Source organism: Aspergillus multicolor, assembly GCF_047715735.1.
Source record: "Aspergillus multicolor strain CBS 133.54 unplaced genomic scaffold BDW74scaffold_27, whole genome shotgun sequence".
Taxonomy (NCBI): domain Eukaryota; kingdom Fungi; phylum Ascomycota; class Eurotiomycetes; order Eurotiales; family Aspergillaceae; genus Aspergillus; species Aspergillus multicolor.
This window is the reverse complement of record NW_027395978.1, coordinates 144,814-163,213: the sequence shown is the minus strand read 5'-3', so window position 1 is coordinate 163,213 and position 18,400 is coordinate 144,814. Positions and strand designations below refer to the sequence as shown.

At 53.0% G+C, this 18,400-nt stretch overlaps 4 protein-coding genes across 4 annotated transcripts; 1 reads left to right on the top strand and 3 right to left on the bottom strand.

Annotated features, from left to right (window-relative positions):
- Positions 1–167: 167 nt before the first annotated feature.
- On the top strand, positions 168–4,444 carry BDW74DRAFT_159109 (uncharacterized protein). The gene has a single exon (XM_073725420.1). It carries the CDS (start codon positions 584–586, stop codon positions 4,163–4,165), a length of 3,582 nt encoding a protein of 1,193 aa, XP_073580608.1. The 5' UTR covers positions 168–583; the 3' UTR covers positions 4,166–4,444.
- Positions 4,445–4,964: 520 nt separating this feature from the next.
- BDW74DRAFT_187105 (putative sugar hydrolase) lies at positions 4,965–7,931 on the bottom strand (the record flags this gene model as incomplete). The annotated part of the gene is made up of 5 exons (XM_073731409.1): positions 7,466–7,931; positions 7,293–7,407; positions 7,175–7,238; positions 6,454–7,124; positions 4,965–6,400 (listed from the first exon to the last, which is right to left on the bottom strand). The coding sequence occupies exons 1-5, from the start codon at positions 7,496–7,498 to the stop codon at positions 4,965–4,967; spliced, it is 2,319 nt and encodes a 772-aa protein (XP_073580607.1). The 5' UTR covers positions 7,499–7,931.
- Positions 7,932–13,635, bottom strand: iml1 (GTPase-activating protein IML1; the record flags this gene model as incomplete). Its single annotated transcript, XM_073731408.1, has 1 exon — positions 7,932–13,635. One exon carries the CDS (start codon positions 13,633–13,635, stop codon positions 8,092–8,094), a length of 5,544 nt encoding a protein of 1,847 aa, XP_073580606.1. The 3' UTR covers positions 7,932–8,091.
- A 1,740-nt stretch (positions 13,636–15,375) lies between these two features.
- Positions 15,376–17,845, bottom strand: BDW74DRAFT_169850 (putative C6 transcription factor; the record flags this gene model as incomplete). Its single annotated transcript, XM_073727065.1, has 4 exons — positions 15,376–16,453; positions 16,525–17,204; positions 17,297–17,408; positions 17,472–17,845. 4 exons carry the CDS (start codon positions 17,843–17,845, stop codon positions 15,376–15,378), a joined length of 2,244 nt encoding a protein of 747 aa, XP_073580605.1.
- Positions 17,846–18,400: the final 555 nt, after the last annotated feature.

Here is an 18,400-nt window from a genome sequence, read left to right as displayed (position 1 = left end):
ACCGAGACAAAGCAATTTGTGGTGATTTCATCTTCTGACCTTGATAGAAGCTGCATGTATATCCTTTGATAGAGGCGTCCCAAGGTGGCATCCGCTCACCGCCCTTTCGGCAGCTTCACCATCCCGAAGGGCCCAACCGCATTCTCATCCATTCCTCCACTGTGATTCTCTCTTCCCTCCTCCACTTTCTCCTGCCTTCCATTCATCTCACGGTGTGGTGGCGGTTTTCAATTCCTCTTTCCAGCTGCCTTTGAACCTACATCGAACCGGCTTCTCGTTGCTACCACGGTAATACCAGACGGCGACGTCGACTAGATCCGATACAGAACCCTCGGGTCGACGGATCTCGAGAATGGTCTTCCTGAGGTAGACTGAGTGATGGGGAACTACAGTTCAGCGTAGACTGGCTGTAGTGATTTGGATTTGATTCCTGGGTGTGCTTCTGACTATTTGGGACGTTCAGCCGGCCAATTCATTGTGTTGACTTCAAATTGTCCGTTCCGGCCTCTTACTTTTTGTCTCTCCTTAACATTCATCTTGTTTTCTGTCTCATCGGGCCTTGAGCTGCTTGAGCACTTTCATAATGCTGGGTCGATTGTTGAACACCGCAGCATCGACCTTGAATCCGTCGGCATATTCTTCCAAACCTACCCCTCAGCTTGAATCGGTTACCGAAGAAGAGCACACGTCCGGTCTTTTATTTCCCGATGCGAGTGTGCTTCGACGCTCGAATACGCATGCATTTCCTCTTCAATCCGCTTTCAATTCTCCCAATGCCTCCGCAGCTGGTGCCTACGATGACCGCGGGGGTGTAGAACTGGATCCTCAGAAGGACTTTAGGGTTGTGATCGCCCAGAACTCTCTCGGTGATAGAGAGTCATGCATTCTCCTTGATACCAGGGCCGATGCGGCAGAGCCGCCTTCCCCGGGACTTGGGTTGGAGCCTCAGGTACTTGATAATTTCGGCCACCGGCATGCTCGCACTATGTCATCTCTCTCCCGCGGGCGGCGGGGTTATCTGTCCCAATCATCGTTGGTAGACCAGAGCCCGCTTGCAGCAGCAGCAGAGATGCGCATAACGTCGCCAACATCGTCCGTGTTTGCCCGCGCTCGCGGTCGTAGCTCAACAATGGCCCTAACTGGAGGACCTCAGGAGCCCATTCATTCGCGCCAGCCGACGGATATGAATGATGCGGGACTCCTGAATTGCATATTTGGCAGCAGTGCTTTTAGCTATCGAGGCTCTTCCACAAAGATGCATATCATATCTGGTGATGACGACTCAGGAGCGGCCGGGAACGCGTCACCTTCGACACGTAGCTCCTTCACAAGGTCGTACACAACAGGGAGCTCCTCGGGCCTTGCAGGTACCAACCGTGCTGATCACAAATCTCGCTCTAAGGTCACCGTTCTCTTGACAAGGATGTTCAGTGTTCATCTGCCAGAGGCCAGTGACACATCTGATGGGCATAATTACGCTTCTTCGTTGATCCAAGAATCTCTTCCTGAGACTGGCTATCCATTTCCCGACGTTACAAAGCGCAAGAAAATCAAGGAGAAAAAAACACCAATGTATGCAGTCGCCATCACCATCCAAATCCCTGTGTTGTCTCGAAGTGCAGCACGGCCAGTTTCCCGATTTAGTACTCAGGGCCAAGACTCGCCAAAGCCCGGAATGTCGTGCTCGTTGGACTCCGATTACCGTTGGCGCGGCGGATTCTTCGATGAGAGTCTTGCCTCTGCGCCTGCTAGCTTGGATGAGCGGATTGACATGTTAGTGGACCACTGGGACGTCATCAACCGTACGCTATCGCATCTCGAGAGATTATCGAGAAGGGAGATTCTCTTTTTGCTCAAGAGAGTTGACTCTACTGGAATGCACCCAAAGCCTGCAAAACCCCCAAATATGCAGCGGACGAACCAGACTTTTCTTCACCTGCCGGCAAACGTCCTGGCGCTCAATTCGAAGCTGAAAGCTGAGGCTTCTCGGAGTGCCCGTCGAATCAGCACTGCATTGCATATCCCGAATGTAATAACAGGACAAAGCCGTTGGGGTGTATGGCGCGAGGAAGGCCGTTCTATCGTGCGTAGTCTTGGAGATAAAGAGCATAGCTTTTTCTTCCTTGTCCTGATTACCGCTTTCTTGGGTAATCACACGGAGTGGTTGAATGCCTTGGGTCCGGACTGGTACCGGCGACGACACTATCTGCAACAGAAAGCGCAGCAGGACGCAGAACCCGCCCTCCCCTACAGGACGGTGGTTGTCTCTCCTGACAAGATGACTGCCCGGCGGCTCATATTCCTTCTATCGGCATTTCTGCCACCGAAGCAGCGTTTCGAACCGCTTCCTTCTCCGCTTCGCCCGGGCACTGCTGCATCGACACGCGCTGTTTCGCAAAGCCCACCGAGTGTACCCGTTTTGCGACAGGAGCCATTACGCAGAGCCATTGAGCGTCGTTCACGTGCACAACGGTTGAACCTTGCTGATAGAGATCACAACCGATCTGTCAGTGCTTCATCGAACGAGACGGCCCACCGATCAACAGACGATATCGAAAACGATTTTAGCATATATCGCAGAGGCTCAGATGCTCGCTCGGTCAGAACCCTCGGGATCCCAATGCATACAAAGGATGCGCGCAACAAAAACACCAGCACAGCGACGACCTCAACCGCAAACCCTGGTGGCGCAATTCCCGTTCCCCATTTTACCTCACAAGGACGTCAGCCATCTGATCAGCCCTTTGGCGAAGGAGTAGATAGCCTGGCGTCCGAGACTCTGTTGAAGAATCTGCAAAGAAGCGAGAGTTCAACGACCAGCGTCAATAGCAGTGTTCCCCCATCTGGAGGCCGTTGGGGCAGTCTATTCAGCGGTCTCTGGAGCTCCCGCCACGGCTCGTCAACTGATTATAGTAGTGCTGGCCGAACGCATGAGCACCGTCAACGTTCCGCCTCGGTATACAATATTCCGCCAAAAAGGAACCCTCCTACGCTTGCTCAGATGGTTGAAGAGGCTTCCACCGAAGAGCCTCATCAGAGCGCGACTAGCGCAACCATCTCAATTCCACAACCTCTAAACGCCCAGCGTAAATTCGAAGAGGAGACACAAGACCTATCTTCCGCAGCAGACCTTCCTAAAGGAATGTCGCTAAAATTATCCGTGCGAGAAGAGGATGGAATTGTGGACGTTGAGCTCCCGTTGCCTGGATTTGTCTCTTTGTCATCTTCGGGTGAGTCTACTATGGCGTCGCCAAAAAAGACTCGCACATCGATAACAAGCCTTGACGGACTTGGATCCACTTATAGCAGTGGATCAGGCTTTCACCATCAGTCGAAAGACAATGATGGTCCCAACATCAATGTCGCTGGGTGGTTAAAAGCCTTCCATGATGACTTTGTGCTTCAAGGGGTGCGACCTTATTCGAGCCTAGAATCAGACATCAGGCGTGCAATGCAATCCGAGCCCACCCCAAGCAACGCCGTGGCGCTGGACACTGATGGTTCGGAAAAGTGGGTTGATGTTGCTACGACCTTGATTGCAGATGTGCGCACCTTTACCGTAAAGCGGCTGCGTCTAAAGCGTCGGGCGATTGGCGGCGGCTCCGTGAAGTCACCAATGTCGCCGCAAGGGATGTCTACTCCGGGCACTCCACGCCACGTACCAGGCGGCTCCATATCTAACTCTCAGATTAGCGGCTACTTCTCATCTGTGATGAGCTCCGGGATGTCCTCTCCCAGGCCTCGCTATGACGGGTTCAATATCAGCGAATTCGAGGAAAGATTCGTGGAGGAACCTGTTATGGATCTGGACGGTACCCTGGTTGACGCTCTAGAACGCGTGTTATCTCAAAGCGGGTCATCCTCTATGGCACCTACCCGAGCACCGTCTCCATCGCGCTCTCGTAAGGAGAACGAAAGACCCGCAGAACATGCAACCACACGAGATGAGGTTCCCCCTCTTGAGGCTCCCCGTACTGAATGTCGCCGTCTAGTTCTGGGAGCACTCGAAGAAGTAGTCCGCAGCGTGACCGCCGAGCATTGCCGTGAGGATGATGGCGAGCTTAACCTGGCGGCTAGAGAACGCAAACGCATGATGACAGGTGCCGATAATACGCTAAGAGAGGGAGTACGAAAGTGGCTCCTTGACGTCGAGGAAGCCTGGTAAACCCCAGAACAAGCAACATACATACGTTTTCCATTTCAAATTCGATCTCACGCATTAACCATTTGATTCCAAACCTCGCCGCGGTTTGTTCTCGAACAGCAACCGAAGGCTGACTTGTCGGTCTCGGCTAGGCGGTTTCTTTTCTCTTCATGTTTTGATTATGATACCCATGTGTTGAGTCGTTTGGCTTTATTTCGTCATAGCTTCTGCATGATACGATACGTTAACGGCCTTAAATACTGCATCCGATGTACTTACTCTCTAAAACTCAGGCAAAGTCAGATACGTATCTGTTTTCATTCCGTGTAGTGGTGCTCGTCACCTTGTTTCTCCCTTGCTACAGATCTGCTGAACCCTGCTGGGCTACGGATTCAGCGGCAAACGTTCTGGCGGACGGTTGTAAGCCCAGTTTAGGAGCTGGACCCCTGGCCAACTGGTCACAGGGCGTTCAGTAGCCTTAGAGCTCCTTGCTCGCCCGTCATTGTGAAACCGCGGCGGGCTTCCTTTTTGCAGCCATTAGGCTTAGGGTTACCTACGGCGCAAGGGAAGACTAGGTTGGACACCGCGAGACATCACTAGCAGCATCAATGGGCCAGCGAAGATTCTCCCTTGATTACACCGCGATATTCTCATAGCCAGGGCCTATTTCGGTAGCTTTGCTTTGGCTCTGCATTTACCTGTCCATGGAATATGCCGTTCATGCTACAACCTACTCAGCAAGATAAACAGAGCTATCTCGACCAGGCAACCCTCGTATTGTAGTCTACCAAATTGATTCAATCGGAGACCCGAACTCTACCTAATGTCCAACCCAGTTCACCTTGACGTTACCCTCATCATCCATATCAATCTTCGCAATGATATCATCACCACCCTCTGCAGAAACAGTCAAGACCTTCAAGACCTCGTGCGTCGCGGCGGGATCTACAATCTCAACCTCCACCTTCTCAATCGCCCCATTAACCAGAACCTCCAGCCCATCCAGCGGATTACCCTCCGGCTTCTCAAGCTTGTAGTTAACGGGCGTCACAGAGCCAGGCCGAACCAGGATCGGAAGCGTCTCGAACCCGTGCGTCTCCGTGTACCACCTTCCAGACTCGTAGGTCTTGGAGTGGTCGAACCACGAAATCCACTTCCCCTTTCCAGCTTCGTTTTCAGGGGTCCGGGGGACATAGAACGTCACCGTCCCCTCATCCGAGAAAACAGGCGCAACGAGCAAGTTCGAGCCAAACATATACTGCGTGTCGAGCGGGTACGTGTTCAGATCATCCGGGAACTCCACGAACATAGGCCTCATGAGCGGCGTGCCAGTCCTATACCCGTTCAACGCTTCGGCGAGCAAATACGGCGTGAGAGCGATCTTCCTCTTCACGCAGTCCCGCAGGACATCAGAGCAATCTTCGCCGTAGATCCAGGGGACACGGAAGGATGAGCTCCCGTGGAGTCGCGAGTGCGACGAGAGGAGTCCGAACTGTACCCAGCGCTTATACAGCGCTGGCGGAGGCGTCCCCTCGAACCCGCCAATGTCACTCGCCCAGAAGATATAACCCGCCAGACCGAGACTAAGACCGCCGCGGAGGGACTCGGCCATGGCTTCGTAGGTGGACTCGCAGTCGCCGCCCCAGTGGACGGGGTACTTCTGGCCGCCGACGGAGGTGGAGCGGGCGAAGAGGAGGCTGTTGGAGGGGCCGGAGATGGACGTCATGGTTTCGTAGACGATCTTGTTGTACAGGAGGGCGTAGTAGTTGTGTATGCGGGCTGGGTCGGAGCCGTCGTGGAATTTGATTCCGCGGTAGGGGATACGCTCTGCGAAGTCTGTTTTGAAGGTGTCGATTCCCAGGTCCATCAGGCGCTTCAGGTGCGCGGTGTACCAGGTTGCCGCGGCTGGGTTCGTAAAGTCGACGACTGCCATGCCGGCCTGCCAGAGATCCCATTGCCAGACGGAGCCGTCGGTGCGCTTGATGAAGTACCCTTCCCGCTTACCCTCTTCGAATAGCGGTGAGGCTTGACCGACGTAGGGGTTGATCCAGATACTCAGTTTCAGGCCTCGCTCTTTCAGACGGGCTAGGTAGCCGGCGGCGTCGGGGAACATGTCTTCGTCGAACTGGAAGTCGCACCATTGATAGGATTTCATCCAGAAGCAATCGAAGTGGAAGACGGAGAGCGGGAGGTTGCGCTCCTTGAAGCCGTCCAGGAAGCCGCTGACGGTTTGCTCGGAGTAGTTCGTTGTGAAGCCTGCGAAGCCATGTTAAGAAAGAGTAAGAACGAGTAGGTTGAATGGAACATACTGGTTGTTAGCCACAATCCATAACTCCAAGCCGGCACCAATGCAGGCCTGCCAGTGAGATCCGTCCATCTCTTCAGAATCTCCTTAGGTTTCTTCCCCTCGATGACAAAGTACTCCAGCTCCTCACCCTCAACAGAAACATTGACTCTAGTCGTGCGCTCAGACTGCAGCTCCAGACTAACCTTGCCGGGATGGTTGACAAAAACACCATACCCATTCGAGCTGATATAGAACGGGATATTCTTGTACGCAAGCTCAGATGAGGTTCCGCCATCTTCGTTCCAGATATTCACGCTCTGTCCGTTCTTCACGAAAGGGCCGAATCGTTCGCCCAATCCATATAGCTTTTCACCGACACTCAGATCTAACTCGGCAAGCGTGTAGCCTTGTCGCTCGTAGAAGATCCCATCACTGAGCTGGGACTTCGGGGTTGTGGAATCGCCGACGTACCCGATTGAGCGGAAGGAGTGGCCGGTCAGCTTCTGTCTCTTTATCTGGTCGTTTGCGCCGGAGGTGGTGAATGTGAAGCCGAGTTCGTTCGGCGTGGTGTTGATGTCGAGTTCTAGCGGTCCGCTGGTGTACTTCAGGCTCTTTCCCTGCTCGTGCGTTATCTCGGCATGGCCTTCTGCGGTGTTCAGCTCGTAGTGCGGGCCGTTGTCCAGGCCGCCAGCCCTATGGAGAGTCAATGCCAGACATAGGAGATAGAGACGAGATACACATACCAGTGAACAAGCTTGACTCCGATAATCCCTTCTAGTGGAGAAGTAACTCGAGCGGAGACGGTAGCTGTCAAGGAAATGTCAACAATCTATCTTTTAAGGCCAGCTGTAGAAAACCCACGCGAATTCAATGTATCTCCGCGGTGGCGCTGAAACTTGTTCAGCAACAGGTTCACTGTGTCCTTGTCGACGTTCAATCGCTCGACGTTGCTCATCCAGTCAATCCGGATGCCCTCCTGGACGACATAAGTGTCAGCTCTTCGCCAGTGGGTAGGTAGGGAATGAGCTTCTCACCCGCAGGAGCCACATGCCCTCTGTGAACTTCATCTTGAATCCAAAGCTTTCTCAGCTGCTCAAATAGAATGCACGGTTCTGTAGAGCAGGGGGATGCTCTTGCTAGAAAAACTAGCAGGCCGACCGCGGGGGTATATCTACCCCCCGAGTTCCTCATCCGCAAAGGGCAAGACTCCGTCTTGCATGACCGATCCCACCTGCCAGCTTGGCTGATTTGTAGCGCGTCTGTTTCGCCCTCATCTGGGCTGATTTGATGACTCGGGGCGCAGAGGCGGGGTTGGCGAGCTTGCTCCGATGAGGGGTACATACTCCAGTTATTCGGGGCGACGAGCTGGAAATCCGGTCGTGGTAGAAGAAGCAATGTGATTGAAGCAAACTACCCATGTCGGGTATCTCCACGAATCGCTGGCTCGGAATGATGTTGAAGGATGCAGGTGGGGTGATGTGCGTCAAGGCCGGGGATGAAGCGAGGGAGGGCCGTTTTGGCTAAATCGAGTCGGGATAAACTCCGGCTTGCTCGGCTAAATAGAAGTATCCTTGGCTGTCATCACATAGTTCATTCAGGTATAATATCGGTATGGATATACATTAGCTAAGGCTGAAAGAGTAGTACTATTCGTGAACAATCATGCCCCGCTCAGATTCAGCGGCCTCAACCCTCCACTTCTCGGACTTCCCCTCGAAACCGAACTCTCCTCGCGTTGGCGACTCCTCGGATCAATCAGCGGCAAAGTACCACCTGCACTCGTACTAGCAGCCCGGGTCCTGGTCTCGGGTCGCGATGGTGTTCCCGGCGGCGGCGAAATATGGTGATTGATAACCGGCGCCGGCAGCTCTAGGGATGGAATGCTGGAATCGATGCACGACGCCGTGGTAGGAGCTGCCTTCGCCGAGACCGGGTAGATGAAGGTCTCGCTGTACAGCTGCCCTAGTCTGATAGGGTCGTGACAGAACTCTTCGAGCCCGTGCAGGACGTGCTCGGGGGCGCGGTAGAGATTTGCCGCGTCCAGGGCCGAGTGAGCCATTGGGCTTATGGGGCCGGCGATGTCGTGGATCGGACGCACAAGCGGGGAGAGGCGCGGAGAGAGACGGTCACGCTCGATAGTTCCCATAGGGTCGAAGCCTGCGCGACGGTGGTCGCGGTCTCGGGTGCTGTTGAGGGGGACGGCGCGGGTACTGACGAGGCGGTTAGCTAGGACTAGGAAGTCGCCTTCGTCTGTGATTTGGGCGAGGAGAGCGCCTGTTTGATGGATGTATTGGGAGTAGCGGTAGTCCGGTCTTCCCCAAGAGTAACCAACTTCGACATCTGGTGGAAAGGCAGAGCGGGCTTCGAAGTCGAGAACGAAGTCAAACTTCTTCAAGATGAGCTTCTGAAAGTAGTGCGGGTCCGGAGCGTCTTGCTGCGCAAATGAAGCCGCATTGAACGCCGCGGAACTTGGACCTTTGGGAGGATGGACCTTGAGCTTAACCCTGTATGGCCGGCGGAATGGCTGCGTTTGGTCAATGGCACTGGCCTCGGCAATGGGTACTTGGACGAGCTTAAGCCCGAACTTCTCAGCCGTCGCGGCCCATGACTGCACGGTATCCTCAATGAGCTTGGGAGTTGTGTTCATCCAGCTGAGCTCGATATGGAAGCAGTTGTCAGGATTATGCAACCGATCATAGTGAAGGTCAATCACCTCCGGCCGATTCGAGCGCTTGCGAGGGTCGACATCATACTTTAGCGTCTTCGACAGCATGACAGACGCCTTACTCTTTGACCTTGACGGGGTAGTGGGAGTTTGAGGAGTAACCTGGTCAACGCTCGCAGACCGCGAGTGCGTACTCATAGGAGAATCCCTCCAGTTGTCCGCCGTTGCAGGCGTGGACGGGACCGACTTGTCTGGCCTGATCTGGGAGAACCAGCTATTCCTCGATTCTGGACGCGGATTGCGGTACTCGGCCGAGATTTGATAAAAATAGTTGCCATCCCTGAATTTATGCCGCTGCTCGACGTGCTGGAAGAGACCAAGCTCGAACAGCTTATTTCCAAACTCGACCGCTTCTTCACGGGTCTCGATATCCCGGAAGCTCTGACACAACCAGGTGGTGAACTCAGAGCCGATGAAACAGTTATAGTGCAGCCTCCAGTGCCATCTGCGGTCCATCGTTCTGACACCTTTCTCGCCCTGAACAATATGAGCTAGAGCATTCAAGCTGATACTTGACCGCTCCAGCAATTCCGATTCTGGCAGAAGCTGTGCCGGATAGCTTTCGAGCCCCGGATCCGCAAGAAGATTCAACTCTGCGGCAACTACTTCCGACGGATTCCTAGTTTGATATAGGATATTCAGCGGATTCTGGTCTCTGTATTTGCTGGACGTCTCAATTCTCTTCTCCTCAGGAGGCACGTATTTGTGCCGTTGCCAAGTAAGGGTAAGCTGATTGATACCCAGCAAATGGATCTCTTCTTCGTTGTCTTCGTTGACGGGCTTCACATGTCGTCTAGACTGGACATGCAGACGTACAGGTATCAAAACGAACCGCACGCGCCAGAAATGAAGCTGCTGCGCTGGATTGAACAGATAATCCCGGTGCCCAGCAATATAGTTGTCAGCGTAATTCCAGTTGTACTCTTCTGCTGATGAGCGCATGTTTATGTGCTTCACAACGTATTCAGGACTCAGGATAGTTCGCATAGACGGGGTATACACAGTGTCCAGACCACTCTTCTTTTCAGAAGTCAGGTCTGATAGGCTCCGATGCATGAACCTGGTGACCTCGATCTCGTTTCCTCCAGTACAAACAAGACGGTGGATGGAATGCCCCTTGGATAGGAAAACCGTCGCACCATCCATCTCGAGCGTCTGGGTTTCAAAGACATTCGGTGACTTCAGAGTGTGTCGGCCAGACGCCTCAACCACTTTGTTTCCAATGACGATTTGAAATCCGTGGGATAGACGCAACGAGATCATTTCCCGCATCAGAAGACCGGTGGACTTCGGCGCCTCGATGCCCTCCGCATCGTCATTCGGGAACACTCGGTATGGCGTTTGCAAGTAATCAGAAGCAAGCTCGCTTGCTGTGGGGAACTCCTCGGTAGTCAGCGGCAATATAGCAGGCGATTTCAGACTCTTCCATTTGACGACTGCAACATGAGGCGGTCTTGGATACGCGTGCTGCCAGCGGCCAAACCAGCTTGTATCTCGCGAAGCTTCTCGAGGCGTGTTACAAGGATTGATGGAACGAACCCACGGGGCGAGTCTCTTAGCAGGCGATTCTCGCATCCCAGGGCTAGGCGTAAGTTCAAATCTAGGAATCGACTTTCTAGGGTAGTTCTCATGGCCGGCTTTATCAGCAGCGGGCAGCTCGGCGCCGGTTGTATCGAAGGATTCTGCCATCGAGCGCCGAGATTGACCTGTGTCATCGCCTGACGCGTTAAGCGGTACTTTGATTGATATCGGCCGCGAGGGCGTGATCGTCGGGCTCCTGTTCTGCTTGGGTGGAGTACTCGGCGTAGGAGATGCTTCAATAACTGTTGCTGTCGACGCGGTATCGGACGCTACACTAAAAGAGTCGACACTCTTCGACTCTCGAAGTGACCCTTCACTCCTTTGTATAACCGGGGTCGGCATGCCCGTGGCGTGTTCTATGTTCACTTCTGTGCTAGCCAGCGCTCTCGGTGGGGCAACTCCTAGTCCTCTAAGCGCAAAGCTGATTGTCCTCGAGATCCGCGGCATTTTTGCCTTGGAGGGCGCTTTCAAAGCAGGCTTCCTAGGTGACACTGCTTTGGCAGCAGGATTCTTCGGGGTTGTCTCCTTTGGCGTCGTCTCCTTGCGCGGCCATTCGTTCGGATTGGTTTCACGTTCTCTCAGATGTGTTATGGACCTCGCAGAAAGCCGGTCATGCGTGCCAGACACCTGCACTTCTGGTTCGCTCGGACGTTTTGGTCTCGTTTGTCTGCGACGAAGATTTCGTTTGGATATTGGCCGGAAGACATTGTCATCATAGTTCTCCATCCAAGCCGCGGTAGCAGACGCGGTTTGCGACTTTGACAGCATCGCTTCTTTGGGATTGCCCATATTCCCTAGAAACGAGCCCGGCCGCAAACTGTCGCTTAGTTGATGATTGAAAGGCGAACTATGTCGGAAAGACGCTTTGGACGGGACAAGGGCTGAGTTCAGACTTCTAGAAATACCTTGGCCCTCCGAGAGATACGGTATGGAGATATTCGACTGCTCACTCTCCATAACACCGCCCATCTGTATCTCATACATGCGTACCCGCGGTGTGAATAGCTTTGACTTCTTGGTCACTGTAAACGGAATAGGGGCATTCGGGTCCTTCTTCAGGATTCGCCGTGACTCCCTATACGTGTCGGGGTTCCAGTATGAGATATCAAGCCAGTGTGGAATACCGTAACTCCAATCACTCGCACGGGCCCAAGGCCCCCCATGCCCACTGTTTGGAGGAGTGTTTGAGAATGTCGATTTAGGAGAGAAATGCGTGCGGTTAGTCAAGCTTGCAATGGAGTGGCGCATCTCTGGTGAAAAGCCACCGCCCTGGATATCGGCACCGTATGAGGAACTGGGCCGGCCTCCTCGATTTGGCTCACGGTATTTGAACAACGGCACTGAGTGAAGTGGCATTGGGCTCAGACAAACTAGATCTATAGCGATTCCGCGGTTTGTGAGCGCTTCGGTTGTGGAAGCTAGAGATTCGTATGACACCTCAAAGACACCGCTACCGGGGGTGATAACGATAATGGATGTGCCGGTATGAACCATGTCGCGGTCTATATGGTCGAACGAAAGGTGTGACGAAGCAAGATGGACTGCTTCTAAGATATTGCCGCGGAGGGCAGTGCTAGGACGTCCACCAATCGTCGCGTTCGTCGTGGTACTCGCACCAGTGACTGGGTCTTCTGGTTTCTTAAGGATTGACACGTCTCGAAGGAATGTTCTGAAATCCTTCTTCAACTCATCCAGAATCGTCGTCCAATGTCCACTAGCCATATCATTGACCACAACTCGGTAAAAGTCCCTTGTGGGAACATGGTTCGGTCCCGTATTCTTCAGGCTCTCCGAGTTCAGCGTCGACGAGAGTTCGGTAGTCGAAGCATCATACTCGACGCGAGTAAACAGCACAATCGTAACTAGATGCCTCGCATCTGCATTCGCCCACCGCTTGAACAGCTCCGGTAGAAAGCCATTAATCACCCTGCTAAACAAGATATCACCGGTTCCCTCCGAGTCAAAATCCCACATCTCCCTCGACATCTGAATAAACAGAACATACTTCGCCGCCTCACTCCGAAAAACAGGAATCGTCTGCGGCGAGAAGAACCCCGAGAGGACTTTCTTCCCCCGGATGAAAATATTCTTCACAGTCGCCTTGATGCTCCCCATAAACACAATCTTCTGCCCCTTGTAGACGATCTTCCCTCCCAACTCCGACATCACAAGTCTCCACATATCAGACCGCACCAGAAACTGATCACGGAAGGAGATGTCCACATGAGACGCCGCGCACTGCGCCTGCTCAACAATGGAGATGTATACGGTGCTCCTATTCTTGAACCCAAAGATATTCGCAACACTGCTGGTAACAGACAGCTCGAGCTTCGGATGCCGATTCCGCACCTCCTGCGGCAGCGTCTTCGCAACAAACAAGCACCGAGTCTGAAGCGGCGTCTTAAACTTCGACATAACATGCGATCTCCCCGACGAGCCACTCTCAACATGCGAATGACCTAGTCCATGACCATGACCATGCGCATGCACATCACGCATCGACCTCGACCGCAAATCAGTCTTAACAGCCAGATTCAGCGAATGCGCAACCGAACTACCAGAGCCATCACCCACCGCACGGGCCGGCAAAATCTCAATGAGGTCTCCATCGCGCACGCCCGTGTCCGCGAACGCAGCCTGATTAAACAGAATCTCCTCCTTGGAGAAGGTCTCGTCGTGAACCCACAGCGAGCACTGGCGGCGGTCTAGACCCGTGGACGAGAACCCGATGGTCTTCCCGTCCGAGCTGGAGGGGTGGTCGCTGAGCTGGGCGTCATTGTGCAGGTGGGCTGTGTCGACGGAGATAGAGACGGAGCGGGACGAGACGGAGTCCTGATCCAGACTTGCGGCGCTGACCTGGCGGAGGTGCGAGCGTCTCATGGACCCCCGCATAGACATGGTTTAGCTTCCGAGGGGTTGGTCTTGCATTGCTTATGGCAATGGCGCTGAATCTGGATTCCTGGGTTGTCTGGGGTATATTTGATGTCCTAGTCCACTGGATGGATCTGGGGTCGAATTCGATCGGATTGAGTCCGTGCATCCACTGGGATTGCTTATCTCAAAGGCACGTGACGGGGAGCAGCTTATCGCACGTGACCCATACGATGGAGGCTCCGTCCAACAGCGCGCCAAATAGGTCCTCTTGAGAGAAATCATTGGAATCGATAGTATCGCGGCGTAGCCTTTTCTCCATGGAGTATATGATAGTCTTCACAGAATATAGCACTATTAGCGTAGTGTAAAGAGTTTTGGCTCCACATCAAATTGTTCTGCTAACTTTGCTACACGCTCCTGCGGGGCATATCATGATGATGGGCCAATGACAGTTAATGCCACTGGAATGCACGAGACATTATGTTGCTCAAGAAGGGTTCGCGATCATATGATCTCGATACTCCGTAGTCTATGAAGTCCCGGATTGCCGCTACGATGATAGATATGTTAGCTACGACCGTCCACAACTCGGCTTATTAGGCGTATGATACCTCCAGTCCCGTACTCCGTATCCGACAAGCCAAGATGAGTTAACTATTGCTTTTGGGAATGCATTGATGACAGCGCATCGGCGTTTTCCAATGGGCGAGGCTGTGTGCAGGAATCAAGTACTGGCCGAGAGGACTCAACGCCCGGAGGATCAACGCGCATTCTCGACGTCCTATCGACCAGTCGTTTCCAGAGAAAGCGAGGATGCGATGCTGCCAAGGGCCTTGCGCTTATTCTTTGCCAGGGTAATGCATACTATCGGATATCATCCAATAAGCTTTCTCCGGATATTGTCTCCTGTCACCCTTGATTGGCTGCAGAGCCGCTTGCGCCTGAGACAGATGATTGGAAATCGTGACCTGCAAGACGATGAATCATGATTCAAGTCGGTTAGCCCTTTCAGCCAAGCAGTTGAACTCCTATGCCCTTCATGTTCAATCTGGCACCGTGAAATCAATGATTGATGGAATACAAAGCCGTCGTTACCCAAATTGGCAGCTCCAAACTGGATGACAGGCAAAGATCAGCTGCGTGGAGCTGGTACAGCCTGAAACCACGCGTAGAACCTTGGATACCTGGTCCGATAGAGGAGCTAGTCGGAAGCGAGTACCGGCGAATAGGCAGTACTCCCGGCCAGCACGACCCACAATTTGAGCGTCGGTTATTATGGGCGAGATATGCATGTGTCTTTTTTTCTTCTGAGGACCAAGCAATAATTGGTTGTTCAGCCGACAGCCTTTACCAGTTGAGGCAGTGTCTATTCATGAGCGCTGTCATCTGCATCACTAGTGTGTGCACTCGTCGGTTCTGAGTTCTGAGACGTGTTGACCATAATGCAAAGCAGCCATATGCTGATTGCCCCGGTGTTTACCGGGGGACTGTCTACTGTACGCAAGCAGAAGAAGCAACCGGGGTAGGGATGCGGGGCGCGGTGGGCGATTGTTTGGGATTGGCGCAGCCTGTACCATCATTTAGAGCACTGGGGGCTTGATACAGAGGTGGGTGGATGCAGACTGACGATGTTTTGAATATATTGAACTCCACCGATGCACCAATCCTTATTCATGTGCAGGAAATTGATGAGTGGAAGATAGAGAGATACATAGCTGGATACGGGATAACCACTGAGGAATATGTCCCGGAACCTTAAGTGTGTCAGCCCTGGTTTGATTTTATTGCAGTCTCGATTTCACGGTGGGACAACAGGTCCTTAATCGCGGCCCATGCTCGTTGTGCTGACGGCTCCTTGACGGCCAAGACGGAAAGCCAGCCAGCCGCCTTAGTGACGTTGTCGACAGTCCTCGAATCCTGAATAGTGTTCGTTTTCTCCTTGATGAACAAGCTAATGAGAAGGACAGTGATGGCTTGCATGATGTAATGCACAATACACCACCAAGGAGACATCCGATACACCCAAGCGAGGTCCAGGCTATCAGGGAGGAGCTCCAACATTAGACTAGCCATGTCGATGCATCTTCCGGCCATTGTCGTACAGAAGGTCTCACTTTGAGTATCCCACGAGACCTGCGAAAGAATGCGGCTAAGGCATGGTTGGGTGATGAGTATCTTGGTGCTATAGTAGGAAAAAGCAAGACTGAGCCTTTCCCTTTCACAGGCCGGGGCTCCTTGGAGAAATTGGAACTCAGTGGGAAGTTTGGCGAGCCAATTGTCCGCTCTGCTGTTCAACGCGGAGATGACCATTTCAATTGAGCGCCATGATTTACGCCCTGCTCCTGGGGCATATAAAGCGTCGACGGACCTTCGCATGATTAACCCGAGCTCGACGAAGTAGAGGAAATGCAATGAAACGTTTGGTGTGAGAATATGGGAAGCAGCGGACGCGATTCGGTCACTTTGCTTACCAGGGCTGGGAGACTGGCGCCTGGTCGACTCAGGTATCAGTGCTCTTTCTGCCGATTGTGCCGAGGATCGCGATACTAGATTGCGCATGAATACCGTTCGAGCCTCATGATCTGAGATCAACTGTTCAACTTCGCCGCGCGAAAATTCTTCTTCGGCAAATGGCACTGGAAGAGGAGTGGTACAAGAATCCTCGGTGCTGCTTGGGAGGCGCCCAGTCATCACGCACAGCAATACATGGAGTGCGTATACAGCCCACCAGACCCTATAACGAGTCTCCCTTGAGCTGTATTGTATGATGTTGCTCTCGTTGCGAAGGTTTAACCCCATTGTGACGGCAGACTGAATTGAAATCCCGGACAACCTCCAAGACCTTTGATAAATTATTAGCCCTTGTGCGTTCCGTGATCGAAGCAAATATGCTAGGGAAAAAAAAAAACCAACCTATTGGCCTGGCCCAGCATCATGAGATAGAAAGCGCTCAAACCTTCAACCTGTACCTGTTGGAGATTTGGGTGATCTAGCAAGGTAACATCGCCCATACTAAGCTTCCACGCCCGAGAGAAGTAGATAGTGTAGTCGCGCACATTGGCCTCCGTATCCTTCGCGGAATCGTGGACGTACTTCGTAGCAATGGCAAATATCAGATTGAGAATGGCTAACCACCGTTTTCCCGGCCGGACAGAGGGAGTCGAATAGAAAGATCTGTATTGACCCAAGAAAGTGGCTTTGCTCACGATTGGAAAACACGGATGCACAAGGTGAAAATAGCTTTCGACTAGACGATCAGCAACCGCGGGGAGTGGTCGTTGAAACAAGTCTACTTCGTCCAAAACCGCTACTTCGGCATCGTCGAGAAAGTAGTTCACCGTGGTGACATAATTGCGATCCAGGCCTTTGCCCAGCGGACCATGCTCAAAATGATGCAGGATCTTTTTGAGCCTATACATCCACGCGATCTCCGAATGCTCTCCCACAAAGCCCATGGCTTGTATCTTCTCATCACGGTTGAAGTCTTCATCGGTAAAGTCGATCGCGCCTATCGGAGATCCCGGATCAGTGCTGAAGAGAGGAGAGGGGAGTTCTGATGGCAAATGGTTCGGGGGCTGGTCGTTGTCGTACTGCTGTTATGAGATAATCGTTGAGTAAAGTTGAAAACTGGACGTTGATTACGGGGAGTGCGTTTCAAAATCGATTGCGAAGGAATGGCGCTTACATCGCTCAGAATCTGTTCAACATATTGAGCAGACAGAGAGTCCAGGTTTGGATAAATGTTTTGCAGCAGGTTTTCGAATGATTCAACGCGCGCAGTGAGGTCACTCAGTCGCCTATTTCACGGCGTCAGATTCCGACTTTTTGTCACCCCAAACAATTCCAGCTAAGCCTCGCACCTAGCCAACTTCTCGCGCTTTCGATCGCCGTACGAGCATTGAATCCCGGACTCCTGACATCGCTGACACGATGGACGTTGCCCGCTGCATTTAACTTTTTGCTCCCGGCAATTTTCGCAGGCTCGACTGACTCGCCCTCGGGTTGGGACCGCGGTCGAGCTCGCTGACCGCGGGATCGCAACCTTGCTATTTTGAGAGTGCTCCGGAAGAACAACAACGGAAGCGGTCGAAATTTCAGCTTGGTTGGCTGCAGCCTCGGACGGCCCTTGAGGCGCAAAGGAAGTCTGCGGAAAAGGCGCTATCCAGCCATAAGTCGGCTCATTTTCTGGAAACTGTGACGATGGGGTGGATGGAAAAGGGAAGGGATCACTCATTATCAGAGAGGAAGCGGAGGAGCTAGAACGGTGTCTATGCCCTTTCGTCCAACTCCAACTACAAGCAACAACGAACAGGAGGGGCGATCTCGAAGTCGAGGGTTTGTTGTGCCTCAAATAGGAATCGTCGGGCAAGGACACGCAGTCGAGAGCCCCTCACCAGGTTGGAACGCATTTTGTGTAGGTGAGCTGAGGATTGCTGCGCTGTGGTAGGTCGGAATGACAAGCCGGTTGCGTGGTTGCCGTGAGCGGGCGGAAATCGCGCCCCTCGCCAATCATACCAATTTCTGCCTTTATAGCAAGCACGGGAGCACCCATGGGTCACAATAAACAGGCTCCCCGCTCTCACTATAAGACTCTTTGGTATTCCTCTTTTCGAGACTCCGAGAGGCCACGCGCCCGGGCGGACTGACGTAATAGACTGGACTCTCGGCAAGCAAACTGGACAGAAACTGGCATTATTCAGCATTTCGCAGACGCTATTTGCAGGTTGTTATAACCGTTGAGCAAGCTATATGCAGCTTTAGGCCCGAGATGTTAGCCTCAGGGTCCAGA